Here is a 21,166-nt window from a genome sequence, read left to right on the forward strand (position 1 = left end):
TGTGAGATCCGGGCGCTCATGTAACCCGAGAAAGTAAACGTAAACGAGAAAGGTTTAAATTCACAATCTATAGCTTCGGCTCTATTATATGAAACATATAAGTTAAAATACATTAATGACTCGTTATAATGTAACGTTAGGTCAAACGACTTCTTTAATTAACGTTATGTGAGCTTTTCTTTACTTGTTGTTCTATTTTTGTTGTATACTTAATATATAATTGTGTACATTTTGTTGTTCTATTATTATTCTTTAGCCTTGTTTTGACAGGTCCAAGTTTACCTCAGTTTTTGTTTACTACTGGACTTGATTAGTCCAAGGAGCATTTTGAATACGTGTTGTTCTATTTTTGCTGTAGGCTATACTTATATAAGTGTGTACATTTTGGAAAATAAACAACTTTAATTTAATCTATATACATTTTGTGGAAAATAATTTATTTTTAGTGTAATTGAAAACTTTGTATATTGACCCCCCAAAATAATACCTTGTCACCCCTTTGCCACCCCTGTTTTAAAAGTCTAGCTCCGCCACTGGTGACATAAAAAGCATGATTATTTTTCCATTTGTGGCGCATTTGACCTTCCATATCAGTCTCCATAACGGTATTGTTAAAGTGAACGTATCGTGTTCTCAGAGAGAGAGAGGGAGAGAGAGAGAGAGAGAGAGAGAGAGAGAGAGGGAGAGAGAGAGAGAGGGAGCGTTTATCGTGCGTTATAACGCGTTTATTAATTATTTCTACACTCTACTACACCTACTTACTAATATAAAGTAGGAAATATGATTTATATAAAGATAAAATATGAAATAAATTTCCTTTTTTCTTTTTTTCCCGTATTTAAAACTAAAAAATAAACACAATAATAAACAATCATTAACATTAGCAACAACAACAAAAATAAAAATAAAACAAAGGCCTGTCTCTCAGTGCATAAAACAATGAAATATGGTTTCTCTTACACCACACAAAGGACATTAGAGAGAGAGAGAGAGAGAGAGAGAGAGAGAGAGAGAGAGAGAGAGAGAGAGAGAGAGAGAGAGAGAGAGAGAGAGAGAGAGAGAGAGGCCCCGCCCACCTCGTCAGCAGTAGAGTCGGAAGATCTCTCGGTCGAGGAGGAGCGCTGAGTCCGAGTCCGAGTGCGAGAGTGGAGGATGTGGGACAGCCGCTGATACCGCACAGGACCCGCGAGAACAACCCGACCGAGCAAACACACCTCCCGCTAACCAGCCGCCGAACTATAGCGTTGCAATGGGGAACCGCGTGGTTCGTGAAGATTTCGAGTGGGTTTATACGGACCAGCCTCACGCCGACCGGAGGAAAGAGATTCTGGGTGAGTGTTTCTCTGACACGACACGACACTGCTATAAAACACACGATATGTCGCATAATACTGTACATGTTCGCGGTGCTTGCTCTGTTCGACGCGCTGCTAATCAGGAACTCGGATGTTCTGTTAAAATGATCTCGATCCTGAAAACGCTCAAACGAACTAAGCGGATATTCGTTAGATTTGCTTTTTTTTTTTTTTTTTGGCCCGTCTTTAGTTGTTTTTAAGTTGTAATTAAAGACACGTATTTGTGAAGTGTTTGTTTAGCGCTGAAATAGCTCGGGCCGGCCGACCGTTATGTGAGGGCCGCTCCCAACATGCACTTCTTCACCACTGACTGAACTAACGTTACAGGAAACATTCGCGCGGCCTCTACAATATTACTTTAATATTAATATTATTTCATGTATTGTATTGTGTGATGTTTGTTAAACAATCGTATTACACACGAGGCCGTGACAGCTAACTAAGTTATTTAAACCGTGTAACCTATTTTTAACGATTAACGTTAGCCGCTAACTGGTTTCATAACTGTTCAATGTAACGTTAACGTTAGTAACTTCCTATCGTGCGATTCTGTGATTATTTAAAAGATTTAATCTGGTTTCTGTTCATCCAGTCATCAATGATGTAACATTATTATTATGTGGTAAAACAGTGAGTTTGGTGAGGTGAGCGGCTGATAGTCACATGAGGAGAGTTAGCTAATGCTTGCGAAACGATCCGTTTCTCACTTCATACATTATGGTGGCTTTACAACATGGCCTATCTATCTATCTATCTATCTATCTATCTATCTATCTATCTATCTATCTATCTATCTATCTATCTATCTATCTAAGTATCTATCTATCTCATTCAAATCTCAATCTATTAAAACTAGCTTATTCAAACTTTCTGGTCAGGCATTGTCAAAACAAACTTTTTTATATTTATTACCTAGTTATGAATGTAAACGAACACGCATGATATACTGAAGGTATAAGTTAGAAATCCATATGCTGTATTAATAGTAAAATCTGTTACTGATAAACCTGCTAATGAATAAACGTGAGAGAGCTGATGTGTTATTCCTTCCACAGTTTGGATGAACATTACAGTGGATTTATGATCACGTTTCACCTCAAGCATTCTGTGTTTAATATACAAAGCAGTTCGTGAATTATTCAACACGCACACAAACACACACACACACACACACGCACACGCACGCACACATCTGGTAAATGATTCTGAATTATAGGGTTCATAGTGTATGATTGCAGAACAAACGTTTTTTTTATTGAACATTGATGGATCATCACATTCTTTTGAAGGAAATTAAGTTATGAAAGTGTGTAAATCGTACACGAGGTGACGCCCAACACTCGAGGTATGCAAAATTATTGTTTTAATAAATTTACCTTCATTGAAATGTTCATTTAAAAAAAAGCATGAAGACATCTTTAAAAGAAAGTAAAGATTCTGCAAGATTTGAAGGAGATCCCATAATCATTTAATATGACTTTACAGAAGTACAAATAAATAGGCATATGTTTTATTAGGCTATATTAATATAATATTTTTAATATGGTTTCGTTATGAATATGGTGATTTATCTCTAAGTTGAACACCCAACTTAAATTATTATCCATCTGAAATGCATCAAGTCAACAAATGGATAAGTCAGCCGGCCGTCCATTAATCATTATCATGTTAATTATTTTCACATATTCTCCAGTTATTGAAAAGCTGTTCATTTAATTACCTTGAACAAAACTGAAAATCATTAGCAAGACCTTTTGTCTTAAAATATATTTAGTAATTTTATCGATTCTGATTTGCTATAGCCTATAACATTTTAAAAAACATTAAATATTAGATCAAATTATCGCAGGTTTGCGTTTGCATTGCTTGAAATTGAATTAAATTTCGCAGTTGCTGCGAATTTGAGTCAAGAATCCGGATATTTTTGCACCATCTACTGGTTTAAAGGAGAATAAAACCAAACGTGTGTTTGTTATCCCCGTTGTGCCTATTCATGCTTTCAGTTCCCATGCAGACACCAGTTATGACTGAAGAATAAAGATGCATATTTAAACTTTACGTATTAGCATAATCGCACTGCACTGATTAGTTCTGCTGGTCATTGGCGGCTTGATGCTAACGTAGATCTGCATCGCCGACACGCCGTGCCGTTCAAACACCACTCCAGTGTTGAGCTAACTCTCTCCTCATGCTAGTTCGTGCTAGTCCGCGTTGGGGATGTTCCTCCAGTGTGCAAACCTGTGCGGACACGTAGCGTGTGTGTTCCTGCTAACACTGAAGCTTGCCTGATCCAGACGTGTCTGAGACTGTCGGCTCCTCTGCCGTACCCCATACGGAAATGTAATATATGCACACATATGAAATATACATATATTAAATATATATGCCCATATATAAAACATTAGAAAATGGAACAATTGACATATAAAACCAGCCCATATATTTTATGTATGTATAATAGTGTTTTTTTATTTACATGTCACATATATAATTATCAGTTTTCAAATAGAATTTGTGTAGTATTTGTTTTGTTTTTATGAGCTGGTCAAGAAGAGGTAAAATAATAATAAATAATACATTTTATTTATAAAAGATTCGAAAATGAGATAGAAATTAAAATGAAATGTGGATATGTAGACTTGATCTGTAGACTTGAAATAAATAGTTAAATAGTAAATAGTTTGGCATATATAAATTAAACATATCGGTGACATATATGGTCAAAACATACAGTATTATATAAATAATAATCATATACATCATATTAATATATGTCAATATACTCATTTAATATGGCAAATTTATATATGTTAAAAACCTATATCAACATATATGTAGAGATATGTATATATGTGATAGCAATATGTTGTCTTATATTTAGCATATGACGGCGTCACTAGCGATATAGGGACATATATGTCATATATTACATGTTCGTATGGACTGCTGGTTGTCATTATATAAACCCTGGAATAGCCTTAAAAGTGGAGCTCTTGCATTATAAAATGCCTTGGATGAAAAGTGCACACATTTCAGTTCTACTCTATGGTTTGCATTGTGCTTTCTTGGGAGTTTTAGGCAAATGGCTTCAGCTTCAGTGTTTACCATATAAAGCATGTGAACGAGGAGAGGCAGGCACACGCGAGCCACTGTTCCCCTGATGGTGTCGAGTTGCATTGTCATGGAAACGCACATAATTTGAATGAATCATCTTCCACATCACTGTTTCCGTTTAACAATCTCATATCTTTTTGTTTTGGCAGCTAAATACCCAGAGATTAAGTCTCTAATGGGCCCCGATCACCGGCTGAAGTGGATCGTCTGTACGATGGTGGCCGTCCAGTTTCTGGCCTTCTATCTGGTGAAGGACCTCTCCTGGAAATGGGTCTTGTTCTGGACATATGCATTTGGGAGTTGCATAAACCATTCAATGACATTAGCGATCCACGAGATCTCTCACAACACCGCTTTCGGGAACATCCGCGCCAAATGGAACCGCTGGTTCGCCATTTTCGCCAATCTGCCCATTGGCTTGCCGTACTCGGCCTCGTTTAAGCGCTACCACCTGGACCACCACCGGTATCTGGGTGGAGACGGCGTGGACGTTGATATCCCCACTGAGTTCGAGGGCTGGTTCTTCTGCACCCGTGTGCGTAAGCTCATCTGGATCATGTTCCAGCCGCTGTTTTACGCCGTTCGCCCGCTTTACATCAACCCCAAACCCATCAGCCACCTGGAGGTCGTGAACACGGCCATACAGCTCGCCTTCAACGCCGTCCTCTACTGGTTCTGGGGTGCCAAGCCCTTGGTCTACATGATGATGGGCTCGTTGTTGGGAATGGGTCTCCATCCCATCTCGGGACACTTCATTGCTGAACACTACATGTTCCTCAAAGGCCACGAGACCTACTCTTACTATGGGTCCCTCAACCTGCTCACGTTCAACGTCGGCTACCACAACGAGCACCACGACTTCCCTAGCATTCCAGGACGCCGACTGCCCATGGTGAGAGGAGTTACTCTGCGTCATGTTCACTAGGGGTGTGACAACGTATCGCAACACACACATGCACCAATCGTGTGAGAAACGATTCAAGGTTTAGTGTCAGTACTACTATATAATGTATAATAATGCATCGGGGGAATATCTGTGGGTCCTGATAATGCCAGATGTCGGATGTTACCAGTAAAAAGTGGCCTACATTATTTTAAATATATCTAGTAGGGGTGCACGATATATCGAATCAATATCGTTATCGCGATATCACGTCGCCTGATATTATAACGAAAGTTTCGCGATAATTTTGCGATATTTTGTTTATGATGCGTCCGACATGCACCTCTCGAAAAATACACGTCGCTTGGTAGCGTTGCATTTCCCCGACTCATGTCCTGGTTCTCCTCCTCCATAAACAACACGCAGTCAAGGAGAGGGCTAACTGTTCATGCTACAGATCTCCCACAGCGGTCAGGAAGAAGACACTTTGTTTCGCTCAATATGACTCTAGTCGCTACTCGCTCCAAAGCTAATCGCCGCCACTCTCTCACTTCTCCCTCGCTCTACCACACAGTCCCCACACACACACACACACACACTTGCCGGCTCGACGCACACACACCAGCGCATATAAACATTAGGCCTGGCCGCTTCATGTGTTTCTCAGATCGGATAGCTCTCTGATTAATCAAAGCGACTCCATGTACACCTGCTCACATAAATGCGTTTTTGCAAAACGGATATAAATCCGATCTTCAGTTCCCGCGCTATATGCAGATTTAATGGAGTCCACGTCCCCGAAAGCAACAGTTATGAGCTGCATTTTATTGATCATCAGCTAATTTTGAAATCAAAGACCGCAATAAGAGAGAGCGGCAACAGCCCTGGGAAGATCATTTAATTTCTTTACTTTTAATGAAGATGATTGTGTGTTAAGTGTCGCGACTTACTTTCACTTTGATTTGCGATAGTTTGGGCGTTGGCTTGATGACTCGATGCTCAGCTGCGGTGATGCGGCTGCAGTGGCGTCCTCATATCTGGCTATAACACGCTCTCACACGTTTAATTTTTAGCATTTTTGTTTGGAGTAAAATTTACATGTGGTTTCATAAACCAATGCACTTGTCCAGTTTCATCTGGAATGCGGCCCAGACCTCCAGAAGTGGTTTGAGCGATCGGAATTGAAATATCGAAATTAATATCGATATCGCAATATCACATTTTGTCAATATCGTTCACCCCTAATATCTAGTCAGAATGCAAACAAGATTCTTCTGAAATAATTCAGTATTTTCATCTTCAGAATCATGAATATTGTTATTCTGGAGTCTCTATTGTCCTGTGCTTTGGGTTTCCAGCAGCAAGTCCAAGACTATTAATTTACACACACAATGATATATAAAATTTAGCATTTTAATCAACAGTACATTTTTTGTTTACTTTTTATCATGTGTCTTAGAGTATCGCAATAATATCGTATCGTGATATGAGGGTCTCGTTACTCCTACTAAAGCCAAATCAGTCCATCTCAATAGTTAAATAATTTTCTCAATCCCCTTTTTTGAGACTTTTTTTCTATAATTGAATGTTAGCTATGCATTTATTAAGCATTAAGACTCATTTATACTATGCGACAAATATATAAACTATACTATAAGAACAACTTTGTATCCAAAATTAAATATAGTCTATATTGCAACAAAAATAAATGATCAAAATCTGTCAAAAAATAGTGTGAAAATCAGTTTATAGTTTTAAATGTGCACTAAAGAACATCGACTAGAAAACATGCAGTTGTTTGTGCAATCACTAAAGTTGAGTTTGTAAATACCAAACCTTCTACCTAACAGCCTGGAGCTAAAGCAAACAAAACCATGCCAATGCACACGTCAATATGGACCAGCACCGGATCTGGAGTCAAACTGGTATTTCGGAGGTGGAGGACATTACTGTGTTCAGCATGAGATGCAAATATTAGGAGGAGCTCACGTTCTAATAAAAAAATCCTGATAATTTACTCTCGTCGTCCCAGATGTTCATGTCTGTCTGTCTTCAGTGGAACAGAAATGCAGGTTTGTGAGGAACACACTCCAGATGTTCTCCATATAGTGACTTCAATGGTCCAGCGGGTCGAAGGTCCAGATGTGAGTTTCAGCTTCAAAGTCTCTCACGATCCAGCCGAGGAATAAGAGTCTCATCTAGACACACCAGCAGACATTTTATAACTAAATACACATTTATATACTTTTATCCACTAATGCTGGTCTTGTACGTCTCTGAGATGCGCATGTATGTATTTGTGTCAGTTTATTGTTTAAATGTTCCTTGCGTGTGCATATCCTGGATGTCTAACGACGTCACGCGTGACCTTTCCAGCGTATGACGTAACGCGCGGCGCATCTCAGAGACGGCACAACACGAGCATTTGTGGTTAAAAGTGTATCATTGTTTGTTTTTTAGAAAATGGCAGATTTTCCACTGAAGAAAGAAAGACATGGACATCTTGGATGACATGGGGAGAGCAAATTATCAGGAAATGTTTATTTGAAAGTGAACTAAGATGAAGTAATGAATGGTCAGATACTTCCTCCTCAAGATTAGATTAGATTAGATTAACCTTTATCTGTCTCACAGGTGAGACATTTCAACATTTACAGCAGAAAGTGGATAGCATGGATTGAATAAAGTAAAATAATAAGTGACATTAACATAATATTAATAATATCAAAATTCAAAAATAAATTATACAATACTAAATTAAAAAGACTTTTTATACCTATAAAACAAATTACCAAATATAAAAAAACAGTGCAAGTGAATATGTGCATAGATGGCGTGCTTTTCTTTAAGACTTAAAAACAAATTCCAATATTAGCGATGCAAAGTGACATTGTGCACTGATTTCCACTCAGTCTCCGAGTCGTGGTTTCTGTGTAATGCTTAACAGTGCTGATTATACAGTCTCCCGGCCGCAGGAAGAGAAGTCCGCGTGAACCGGAAGTTGCAAACGGCTTTTCTCCGGTGTTGTGCCGTGTTTCCCAGTGAAGGGAATATTGAGCAGGGCTTAAAGGAGAACTCCGGCGCAAAATGAACCTTTGGTCTAATTACACATTGTTACCTAGTCAACCGTTATCTGAGATTTGTTTTCATGATTATCGAATTTAAATAGTTTTATCTCTAAAAACAGTTTAGCCTATAACGCTAGTATTTAGGGCATTGAGTAATGACAAGTAAAAATCGCTAGTTAAAGGATAATTCCGGTATTTAACACCTTGAGTCTATATTGTAGTTTGTTTTGGATGAACAAGAGTGGTGGACAACATTTTTTTGACAATGGTTCCTCTCTCTCGAGTTTTTGACTATAATAGAATTGGCCATGGACCCATTTAACATTGGAGTCAATGGGCATGTCCGAAAATGTCATTAAAACAGCCAATAATGTTCGTTTACAAAACTGTTAAACTCACCGAGTGGTTAGTGGTGTTCGTTGATGTTCCAGAAACAAAAAGTGTTGCGAAATACAGTTTCTGTCGTGTTTTATTCGTCATTTTGTAAAATCCCATTGAATTCTGTTGAAGGACTGAGTGCTGGTTAATATAAATGCGCTACCGGAAACGGAAAGGGGGCGGTTTACATTTGGTCGATGTCGTCTTTTTGCTCGCTTCCGTTTCTCATAAGGCGAGCGAGCGGAGCAACTGTGCTCCGGGAGAGTAAGCCAAATAAACAAACAAAACCTTCATTAATTGTTACTTGTAATATGAAGTTGAACTCGACTGTGACCGTGAGTGTCCCGTGAGACATAAACATCGGTTTACAATGCGAACATTGTAAAAATAATGGTTCAGACTCAAACCACATATGGAAATGGAGGCGCCCTTATATGGGCAGTAATGTCCACTAGTGGAGAAGTGTGGTACTGCGCACAAACTAAATCTCACTGAAAGCTCATTTTCTGAGATATCAACCTAACATTTGAAACACAACTTGTTCAGATTTTTGCCTTTGATTTTTTTTTTGTGCAGTTTTAGAGTCCTCCAGGTTTTGAAAATATATATTTTATATAAAATATGAATAATTAAATTTTTAACGTTGTACATTTTCATAAACTCAAACTTCTATATCTTTTTTTCTGTTTAACTGTCTTAATTTATTTCACTTCTACAAAGATCTACCAAATGTCTTCTTAAAAACAAGACCAATCTTACATCTATACTCCAAAGCATTCCTGAATTATAACCATTTAAGTTCGAAATGTGCATTTTCATGTCTATTAAAAAAAGGGGGGCGCTTGATAAGGAGTTAAAAATTCGTTCGTAAATTAGTCTTGTTGTTTTTTATCCTGATTCAGTTTGCTATCATCCGAGGAGTTTATATGATTCTTATCTGTAATTGTTCTAGACAAGAATCACCAAACGGCTTCATAGTCTAAAGTACGGTGAAAGATTAACCAGCCGGCTCACGCTGACTGAAGACATGTCAACAATGCAGTTAATCGTTCACACCTGACCATCAGCTGCCGTCCGCATGTCATCAGGTGACCGAGAACGGCAGACACTGACTACAGCATATCTCTGTGCACTCACACGTGTGTCCCGGTGTTTCCTCAGGTGAAGGAGATCGCGGGCGAGTACTACAGAGATCTGCCGTGCTACACGTCGTGGGTGAAGGTGCTTTATGACTTCATCATGGACGATGCACTGAGTCCGTACTCGCGCGTGAAGAGACACCTGACCGGAGACATCAAACAGGAGTGAGGAGCTTTAACTGTGGACCAAAACTTCTGTTGCACATGGTCTGAGGATCCAGACTTTTATTATAGTTTAGTGGAATTTTCCTTTTTTACATTTCAATGCTAATGTTTCTAATCCCTGCACGGCAGATTTTAAACATTGGGAGATTAAGTAGGTCAGCAGTCCATGCGGACTCCGTGTTCCTCTGCTTATCTGGCGTGTGTAATGAATAACGCAGAGCTCACCAATAGAACATGTTCTTGTTGTTATGGTAATGCATCATATTACATACAATCTGTAGATCTGCACCATCAGATTACGGTCCAGTTCCTGTAATGCTGAGAGCCATAATTGTTACTCATCTCTTATTAATAGACGCCAGTGTCGGGCGCTCTGGTGTCCAGCCTGTGTGTTTGTGCCTCCAGTATAGAATATTATTTCAATTAAACAAGAAAACTGTGGCTAGCTTTGGCTAACAGTCATGTACAGAGCTGTCTGTAAACATGTATATGTTTTATATATATATCAAATGAACCAAAAAGCCTTAATAAATTTTAGCTGAAAATGATTGTTATTATTGCACACACACACACACAGACACAGTACTAAATGTTTTTGAAAGATGTATCTTATGCTCAATAAGTCTGCATTTATTTGATCAAAAATTGAGAAAAAAATGAAATACTACAATTTCTGAATATATATAGTAAAGTGTAATTTATTCCTGTTATCAAAGCTGAACTTTCAGCACATTACTCCAGTCTTCCGTGTCACATGATCCTCCAGAAATCAGGATAACATGCTGATTTATTATCAATGCTAGAAGCAGTTAAGCCACTTAAAGGTAGGGTAGGTCAGAATTGTCTAAAGAACTTTTTTTCAAATTTGTTTAAACTGTCTTTATATACCAATACATAATTAAAATGCAAGTACTCTGAAATAGAGAGTATAAAAAACTGAGTGACTCTAGTGTATTTAGTCTTCAATAAACACAGCTCATTAATTCCATTCACTCCCGCCTAAAAACGGGTGCGCGACTGTCGCGCACGTGCGCAGAGCCAGTAATAGCGGCGGTAGTCATGGCGACGGAGAGTCACAGTCGCACAAGCCAATCACTTGTTTCGTCCCGGTATGAATTAATGAGCTGTGTTTTTTGAAGATTAAATACACTATAGTCACTCAATTTTTATACTCTCTTTTTCAAAGTACTTACATTTTAATTATGTATTGGTATATAAAGACAGTTTAAGCCAATTTGAAAAAAAGTTCTTTAGACAATTCTTACCTACACAACCTTTAAAAACATTTTGGAGCGAGTGATACTTTTTTCAGGATTAATTGATGTGAGTAAAAAGTTAAAGTACAGCATTTATTCAAAATATAAATATTTTCTAATACAAATCTTTACTATCACTGTTTATCTATTTAGCACATCCTTGCTGAATAAAAGTATTAATTTCTTTAAAAAACAATGGTAATTGTCTTTTAAAAATCTTTTGAATTGTAATGTATATTAAACCGCTCGAATGACTTCCTGCACTTCCAGTTCCATTCTCCTGAAAGCCTGGAATAAGCTCTGTGGTGAGCCAAAGCACAAAGTATTTTCACATTTTATTCTACTGCATAAAATAAATAAAAACCCCATGTGATTTAAAAAGAAAAGTTTTCTTTTCTTGTGAAAGGTTGTTAACAAATGGCTAACTGGGACTACAGAGGGGACATTAAGCTACGGAAACGATCTGAAGAGAAAACGCAAAAGTGGTGTTGCGTTATCACTTTTTATTCTGCGTTTAGACGAGCGTTATGAGGGGAATATGGAGACGCAAAAGTGTGTGAGATTGGATGTAGTGCGCACTCCAGACGGCTAGGTGGCGATGTGACATCATTGTTGACATCATTGTTCATATGAAAGCATTAAAAGTCAAAAGTGCAGTTTCTTGTCTCTCCTTCTATTGTTCAAGTGGTTGAGGTTGATATGGGATTTAGTAATAAGTAGACCAATACTTTCTAAAGATAGTAAATATTACATTAATCCAATTACACTGTTGAAGATGTAATTTGTAGTTAGTTAGGTTACTCTAAAATAGTTATTAATTACTGTTATAATATCAGAGGTGATACCGGAAGAACAGGTATTCAAGCTAATTTTAATGTTCATGTAGGCTAGGTGTAATCCTGCAGGCATTAAAAGAATGTAGATAAAGAATATAAAAACATAATGTGTAGGTTACCTGACTTTACAAACATTTGACATATTAAATAGCCAAAATGCTAGACGCTATTTAGTTGAGGGAATTCCTGTGGGGACGTCACTAGGGCCTTCATAAAATGTAAGAGGTCTACATGCGTGTTATTTTTTTAATTGGGTATTTTAGATTTTTCCATTTATTTTACTTTTGAGTTGGGTTTTTCGTTGGTCCCAATAGATTCTGATGGTAATTTCTGTGTTTTGGAGCCTCCTGTCCGAACAGAACCCCGGTCAGTTGTAAGTAGCCGACTCAATACAACAGAGATTATGCAAATCGTGTTATTGTAGTCAACCAAACGCTCATCTTCACAGGACGATGAAGAAACAGTTTCTGCTGCCACAGAGAGGTCTACAGAGGTCATGTTAATGTTATGTGTCTACACATCAGACAATCTACACATGCACATTTTATGAGTAGCCTATAGAATCTAAGTTTATATCAAAGTTTAAACAGACATTCTTATCCTTATCTCATTCTTATAAACATCAGAGTAAATGATGACAGAATTTACATTTTTGGGTTACAAACCCTTTATTTTGTGAGGATTACCATGATTAACAAAATGCATAAGAATCAAAACTTTTGTTGGTCACAGAAAAAAAAAATCCTATAGGGTTTTTGCTGAGGGAACCAGGGCGATGTGAACTTACAGAAATATGTCATGACAAGCTATTTTTTTTTATTATTTGAATGTTCCTTGAGGTTCACTTATGTTAATAAAGAAAGAAAAACAGGCAAAAAAAGTAATTTCTGTCTGAAATGATCCGTTTTTAAGGCGCAGCTCCTCTAGGGCTTGTCTGTAAACAGCCAATGTTATGATTAGCCAACGCCATTACTTAGGAAACAGTTTCAACGCCCACTTGCTATTGCACGTGAATACATGTTTTGAAAATATTATCATCATATAAAACCTTAATCATAATGAAATCATTGACTTATGGTTTGTGATGCAGCTGCTGTCAGATCTAATCCCGTTGGCAGTTTGCTGGAGTCTCACTCACTCAGAGGAGTTTCTCCTAGAAGAGCAGAGGAGTGCAGCGGTGTCCCGCCGGGCGCTGAGGCATAACCTTTCCCTAAACGAGCAAGTGTCTTATCAAGATGCCTTTCCGTCCGTGTGTGTCTGGATGCGATCGGTTCCTGGCCTCGCCTGACCCATGATGACTGACTGACCCATGATGACTGACTGACCCATGATGACTGACCCATGATGTCTGACTGACCCATGATGTCTGACTGACCCATGATGTCTGACTGACCCATGATGACTGACCCATGATGACTGACCCATGATGTCTGACTGACCCATGATGACTGACCCATGATGTCTGACTGACCCATGATGACTGACTGACCCATGATGACTGACCCATGATGACTGACCCATGATGACTGACTGACCCATGATGTCTGACTGACCCATGATGTCTGACTGACCCATGATGTCTGACTGACCCATGATGTCTGACTGACCCATGATGACTGACTGACCCATGATGTCTGACCCATGATGTCTGACTGACCCATGATGACTGACCCATGATGTCTGACACATGATGTCTGACTGACCCATGATGACTGTCTGACCCATGATGACTGACCCATGATGACTGACACATGATGTCTGACACATGATGTCTGACTGACCCATGATGACTGTCTGACCCATGATGACTGACCCATGATGTCTGACCCATGATGACTGACCCATGATGTCTGACTGACCCATGATGACTGACCCATGATGACTGACCCATGATGACTGTCTGACCCATGATGTCTGACCCATGATGACTGACCCATGATGACTGACTGACCCATGATGACTGTCTGACCCATGATGACTGTCTGACCCATGATGACTGTCTGACCCATGATGACTGTCTGACCCATGATGACTGACCCATGATGACTGACCCATGATGACTGACCCATGATGACTGACCCATGATGACTGACCCATGATGACTGACCCATGATGACTGACTGACCCATGATGACTGTCTGACCCATGATGACTGTCTGACCCATGATGACTGTCTGACCCATGATGACTGACCCATGATGACTGACCCATGATGACTGACCCATGATGACTGACCCATGATGACTGTCTGACCCATGATGACTGACACATGATGTCTGACCCATGATGTCTGACTGACCCATGATGACTGTCTGACCCATGATGACTGACACATGATGTCTGACTGACCCATGACTGACTGACCCATGATGACTGACCCATGATGACTGTCTGACCCATGATGACTGACCCATGATGACTGACCCATGATGACTGTCTGACCCATGATGACTGACACATGATGTCTGACCCATGACTGACTGACCCATGATGTCTGACCCATGATGTCTGACACATGATGTCTGACCCATGATGACTGTCTGACCCATGATGACTGACACATGATGTCTGACTGACCCATGACTGACTGACCCATGATGACTGACCCATGATGACTGTCTGACCCATGATGACTGACCCATGATGACTGACCCATGATGACTGTCTGACCCATGATGACTGACTGACCCATGATGACTGTCTGACCCATGATGTCTGACACATGATGTCTGACCCATGATGACTGACACATGATGTCTGACTGACCCATGACTGACTGACCCATGATGACTGACCCATGATGACTGTCTGACCCATGATGACTGACCCATGATGACTGACCCATGATGACTGTCTGACCCATGATGACTGACTGACCCATGATGACTGTCTGACCCATGATGACTGACCCATGATGACTGTCTGACCCATGATGACTGACCCATGATGACTGACCCATGATGACTGTCTGACCCATGATGTCTGACTGACCCATGATGACTGTCTGACCCATGATGACTGACACATGATGTCTGACTGACCCATGATGACTGACCCATGATGACTGTCTGACCCATGATGACTGACACATGATGACTGACTGACCCATGATGACTGACCCATGATGACTGACCCATGATGACTGACACATGATGTCTGACTGACCCATGATGACTGACCCATGATGACTGACCCATGATGACTGTCTGACCCATGATGACTGACACATGATGTCTGACCCATGATGTCTGACTGACCCATGATGACTGTCTGACCCATGATGTCTGACCCATGATGTCTGACTGACCCATGATGACTGACTGACCCATGATGTCTGACCCATGATGTCTGACTGACCCATGATGACTGTCTGACCCATGATGTCTGACCCATGATGTCTGACTGACCCATGATGACTGACTGACCCATGATGTCTGACCCATGATGTCTGACTGACCCATGATGACTGACTGACCCATGATGTCTGACCCATGATGTCTGACTGACCCATGATGACTGACCCATGATGACTGACCCATGATGACTGTCTGACCCATGATGACTGACACATGATGTCTGACCCATGATGTCTGACTGACCCATGATGACTGACTGACCCATGATGACTGACCCATGATGACTGACTGACCCATGATGACTGACTGACCCATGATGTCTGACTGACCCATGATGACTGACCCATGATGACTGACCCATGATGACTGTCTGACCCATGATGACTGACACATGATGTCTGACCCATGATGTCTGACTGACCCATGATGACTGACTGACCCATGATGACTGACACATGATGTCTGACTGACCCATAATGACTGACCCATGATGACTGTCTGACCCATGATGACTGACACATGATGTCTGACCCATGATGACTGATTGACCCATGATGACTGTCTGACCCATGATGACTGTCTGACCCATGATGACTGACACATGATGTCTGACTGACCCATGATGACTGACTGACCCATGATGTCTGACCCATGATGACTGACACATGATGTCTGACTGACCCATGATGACTGTCTGACCCATGATGACTGACACATGATGTCTGACCCATGATGTCTGACTGACCCATGATGACTGACTGACCCATGATGACTGTCTGACCCATGATGACTGACACATGATGTCTGACCCATGATGTCTGACTGACCCATGATGACTGACTGACCCATGATGACTGACTGACCCATGATGTCTGACTGACCCATGATGTCTGACTGACCCATGATGACTGACCCATGATGACTGTCTGACCCATGATGACTGACACATGATGTCTGACCCATGATGACTGACTGACCCATGATGACTGACTGACCCATGATGACTGACTGACCCATGATGTCTGACTGACCCATGATGTCTGACTGACCCATGATGTCTGACCCATGATGTCTGACTGACCCATGATGACTGACTGACCCATGATGTCTGACTGACCCATGATGACTGACTGACCCATGATGTCTGACCCATGATGACTGACACATGATGTCTGACTGACCCATGATGACTGACCCATGATGACTGTCTGACCCATGATGACTGACACATGATGTCTGACCCATGATGACTGACTGACCCATGATGACTGACTGACCCATGATGACTGACTGACCCATGATGTCTGACTGACCCATGATGTCTGACTGACCCATGATGTCTGACCCATGATGTCTGACTGACCCATGATGACTGACTGACCCATGATGTCTGACTGACCCATGATGACTGACTGACCCATGATGTCTGACCCATGATGACTGACTGACCCATGATGTCTGACTGACCCATGATGACTGACTGACCCATGATGTCTGACCCATGATGTCTGACTGACCCATGATGTCTGACCCATGATGTCTGACTGACCCATGATGACTGACCCATGATGACTGACCCATGATGTCTGACCCATGATGTCTGACTGACCCATGATGTCTGACCCATGATGTCTGACTGACCCATGATGACTGACCCATGATGACTGACCCATGATGACTGACTGACCCATGATGTCTGACTGACCCATGATGTCTGACTGACCCATGATGACTGACTGACCCATGATGTCTGACTGACCCATGATGTCTGACTGACCCATGATGTCTGACTGACCCATGATGTCTGACTGACCCATGATGTCTGACTGACCCATGATGACTGACTGACCCATGATGTCTGACCCATGATGTCTGACTGACCCATGATGTCTGACCCATGATGTCTGACTGACCCATGATGACTGACCCATGATGACTGACCCATGATGACTGACTGACCCATGATGACTGACCCATGATGTCTGACTGACCCATGATGTCTGACCCATGATGTCTGACTGACCCATGATGTCTGACCCATGATGTCTGACTGACCCATGATGACTGACCCATGATGACTGACCCATGATGACTGACCCATGATGACTGACCCATGATGTCTGACTGACCCATGATGACTGACCCATGATGACTGACCCATGATGTCTGACTGACCCATGATGACTGACCCATGATGTCTGACTGACCCATGATGTCTGACTGACCCATGATGTCTGACCCATGATGTCTGACTGACCCATGATGTCTGACCCATGATGTCTGACCCATGATGACTGACTGACCCATGATGACTGACTGACCCATGATGACTGACTGACCCATGATGACTGACTGACCCATGATGTCTGACCCATGATGACTGACCCATGATGTCTGACTGACCCATGATGTCTGATTGACCCATGATTTAATTCGTTTTTATGTTTTTTCTCTTCATTTTAAGTTTTAAATGGTCAAATGGTGTGCATGGGGTAAATCAACTCCGACGCTAGGTAAGTTATCCCAGGAGGCTGGGCGACGGTGTGTATTGCTTTAGGCTTGTGGTGTGTATTTTTTACCCTTTCCCAAGCCACATCTCAACCGAGATCAGTGTCTACTCTGGGTTAAGTTATGCGGTAGACCACAACACCAACTAAACCTGGATAGATTAAACAAGGATGTCTACATCTGTTCTAAGGAAAGTCAACAACGTATTTGAACGTTATCTTTAACATCTCTAACGTAACGTTAGGCTAATGTTAGCTTCATTAACATCTGTAAATAACTGAGATAACGAATGTTAGCAATGTTGTGCTGAATGACTCATGTAAATACTGTAGCACACACTAGCAGAGAGGTAACGTTAGGCTACTCTCGGTAAAGATGGTAAAAAGGCTCGTCCTGGAAACGTATGCTACTTAGACCTGTACATATTACATTTGATCATTAACCAGTAATTACATATTGAAGCACAACATTTTAGACAACTTTCTACCAAACCAACAAATGTCTCTGACTGTGACCGCGGCCATAGCGCCCGTAGCCGAATGTGGACTGTCCGAGTGAGTGAGGGGGCGTGGCTTAGGCATAGGTCAGTCTTCATAAGCAAAACATTATTATTTCCGTGCTTGGCATCCTCATCAACTGTCAGACTTCTTCGCTGTTTTTGATCACGTGATAAACATGCTTCAGTCACGGACACGCCTCTGGCCCGCCTATATCAGATAACCCGCTGTGATTGGTGCAGCTCAGATAGAGGGGCATATTTAATGACCATCATTACTTGACACCAGAGCTACTCGCTGAGCAAATTCAACTTGTGCTCTCGCGAGAACTCTGGAGTTCCAGGGTCCAGACCGAACTTCCCGACCTCTAATGTTGTGGGCTGGGTTCGGGCTGGCACCCAGGCTACCAAAAACTATTTTGCAAAATAACTTTTAAAAAGAAAATGACATTAGCACTATAACCAGTAGATGGCAGCAGAGGACTCATCAGCTCCTTTGCCATTTCCACTCGCTAATATAGTTATATTTTCACATGGTTTGCTTTTAGATTTATATTTAGACATAATAAAATCTCAATTATAACATTTAAGAATATTTTTTTGGGGCAAAGTTTGGGAACATGTAGGCATGATGTATATCTATATAAAGAACAAAACCAATTTTTTTTTAAAGATGAGAAATACAAGTTTATTCGAGTGTCAAACCTTTTATACACACAAGATCTTTCTTGGCTAGTAACTAGTGACTGATGTGCTTTCTGTTGAGTGTGTGTGAGATTCTGGTCCAAAATCAACAGGCAAAAAACTATAAAGCTAAAGTTCAATCTATTGTAGAAAAAAAATATTAAAATAAACATTTTATAAAGGCTGTAAAACTCACAGTATTAATTCAGAAATCATCTTCTCATGTGATTTTCCTGTTAAAACACTTTATGAACCTTCATATATACAGTTTATTGCATGCATCATTTCATCAAATCTTTGCTGATGTGTAAATGTTGGTCTTCCATGAGTTCCTCAGCATCGCTGGACTGTTGTTCCTCAGTGCCGGTCATCGTGAGAGCGAGTCCTTCAGTTTCTCGTACATGAGCTGCTCCTGTGAGGAGGAATAATAACCCCGGTTAGAGACGCACGCGAGATGAGCGGCGCATGGCAGACGTCACGGTTCTGCTGTGATAATGTGCAAGAGCTCCGTCTGTGGACATTCATGCATTCTGAAGCAAAGGGTCACTTAAAGGTACATTCCAGACAACAACAACAGCGTAGCTTGATGACAATGTGAAGGAGCGTGGAATGATGGGAACTATAGTAACTGGCGAGTTTGGGTCCCTCTGAAAGCCTATGGAGGAGTGAGACTGCCTTCAGATTTCATCAAAAATATCTTAAAGCAGCACTAGGTTACTTTTCTTTTTTTTGCTCTCGGGGTCCCCCTACAGTTGGGAAACAGTATTGTCCTCTACTACTGTCGTAAACTCTGTCATACATGCACGTCCATTTGTTGACAACCATGATAGCCCTGAACACTGTAGGAGGAGTTCACATGCAGGTGTTCTGCTTGCGTCGCGTGTGAAGTGTCTTCATCCAGGTACAGTGGCATATATTTCAGCATGTCATGATATGAATATAATTTCATGGGTTTTATTTTTTTTCAAACGACAAATGATCGCGATGCTCACGTTTACAAGCCAGCGTCATTATAGTAGCCTAGTCTATTGGTTACCGTTTTACTGAATCTATATGATACTTCAATGCAATGTTTGAGTGGTAGATATAATAACCATATATCGTCAATATTATAATATCAAGCTACCATAGATGAATCTGCAAATTTTACAAATCGATTTATTATAGCTTGAGGCAAGACAAATAAACAAATATCACAGACATGTTAGGTATCCTAAAATATTATTTTGTACATCTTATATATTTACTTGAAAGAATGTAGCCCCTACCAAACTTGTACACGCCCTTTAGACATAGGCTTTCATTTGATATTTGAAAGTCCGCATCGGTCGAGCATAGGGTTGCCACCTTTGAAGTGTGAAAAACCGGGACACAGATTATTATTATTTTTTGTGGTCTGAGTTTGAGTTGTAGGTTGTAAATAGTATTTTCTTTGACACTGGTGGCTCATCCGACTTTGTTGTGTTATCCTCATAGACAGTGGTTATCCTCCTCGTCCGTCTCTCTCCCCATTTCACACAATAGATGTAAATAGACAGTTTTTAAAAAGCTATCTAGCAACTAAACTCACACTGTATCATCTTGGATGTGTGTTGATGCGCGCGCGCGCGCGACCGACAGCACAGGCAGTTGCTAGGCGATAAGTTGAGCTTCCAATCAAATAAAAGTAAACGCCTGGCATTTGCCAATCCACTGTTTTACCCGTTTTTACCATGTTTTTTACCCGTTTACGGACACAGGATTGGATGTACTGTACACAACTATGAAGAAAACACAGTAACAGTAGACGGAAACGGTTTAATTTGAAACCAGGAAATTCTACTTTAGAAGTACATTTTCACAAAAAAACGGGACAATTCGTGTCCCGGGAAAGAATATGAATTTTCTGGGACTGTCGCTCAAAAAAGAGAATAATCCCTGGAAAACCG

General features: G+C 40.8%; 2 protein-coding genes across 4 annotated transcripts in view; one reads left to right on the forward strand and one right to left on the reverse strand.

Moving 5' to 3' along the window:
* Positions 1 to 1,025: 1,025 nt before the first annotated feature.
* degs1 (delta(4)-desaturase, sphingolipid 1) lies at positions 1,026 to 11,051 on the forward strand. Of its 2 annotated transcripts, none has more exons than XM_079634768.1 (3): positions 1,026 to 1,331; positions 4,619 to 5,361; positions 9,751 to 10,643. In XM_079634768.1, exons 1-3 carry the CDS (start codon positions 1,250 to 1,252, stop codon positions 9,856 to 9,858), a joined length of 933 nt encoding a protein of 310 aa, XP_079490894.1. In that variant the 5' UTR covers positions 1,026 to 1,249; the 3' UTR covers positions 9,859 to 10,643. The 2 variants fall into 2 exon arrangements, with proteins under 2 accessions (XP_079490894.1, XP_079490893.1); XM_079634767.1 differs by having other exon boundaries at positions 1,028 to 1,331; positions 9,960 to 11,051.
* Positions 11,052 to 19,222: 8,171 nt separating this feature from the next.
* Positions 19,223 to 21,166, reverse strand: part of nvl (nuclear VCP like) — a 30,357-nt gene continuing 28,413 nt past the window's right edge. Inside the window, exon 23 of one of the 2 annotated variants that reach the window (XM_079634764.1) lies at positions 19,223 to 19,650. In XM_079634764.1, coding sequence (XP_079490890.1) covers positions 19,606 to 19,650 — 45 coding nt within the window. In that variant the 3' untranslated portion in view covers positions 19,223 to 19,605. The remainder of the gene's footprint in view (positions 19,651 to 21,166) is intronic. The other variant, XM_079634763.1, reaches the window with a different exon arrangement.

This window comes from Phoxinus phoxinus (assembly GCF_949152265.1).
Source record: "Phoxinus phoxinus genome assembly, chromosome: 14".
Classification (NCBI taxonomy): Eukaryota; Metazoa; Chordata; class Actinopteri; order Cypriniformes; family Leuciscidae; genus Phoxinus; species Phoxinus phoxinus.

Coding starts and splice junctions, on each gene's coding strand:
- degs1 (XM_079634767.1), top strand. CDS start 1,250: ATGGGGAACCGCGTGGTTCGTGAAGATTTCGAGTGGGTTTATACGGAC. Junction 1,332..4,618: donor CCGGAGGAAAGAGATTCTGG/GTGAGTGTTTCT, acceptor TTGTTTTGGCAG/CTAAATACCCAGAGATTAAG. Junction 5,362..9,959: donor CAGGACGCCGACTGCCCATG/GTGAGAGGAGTT, acceptor GTGTTTCCTCAG/GTGAAGGAGATCGCGGGCGA.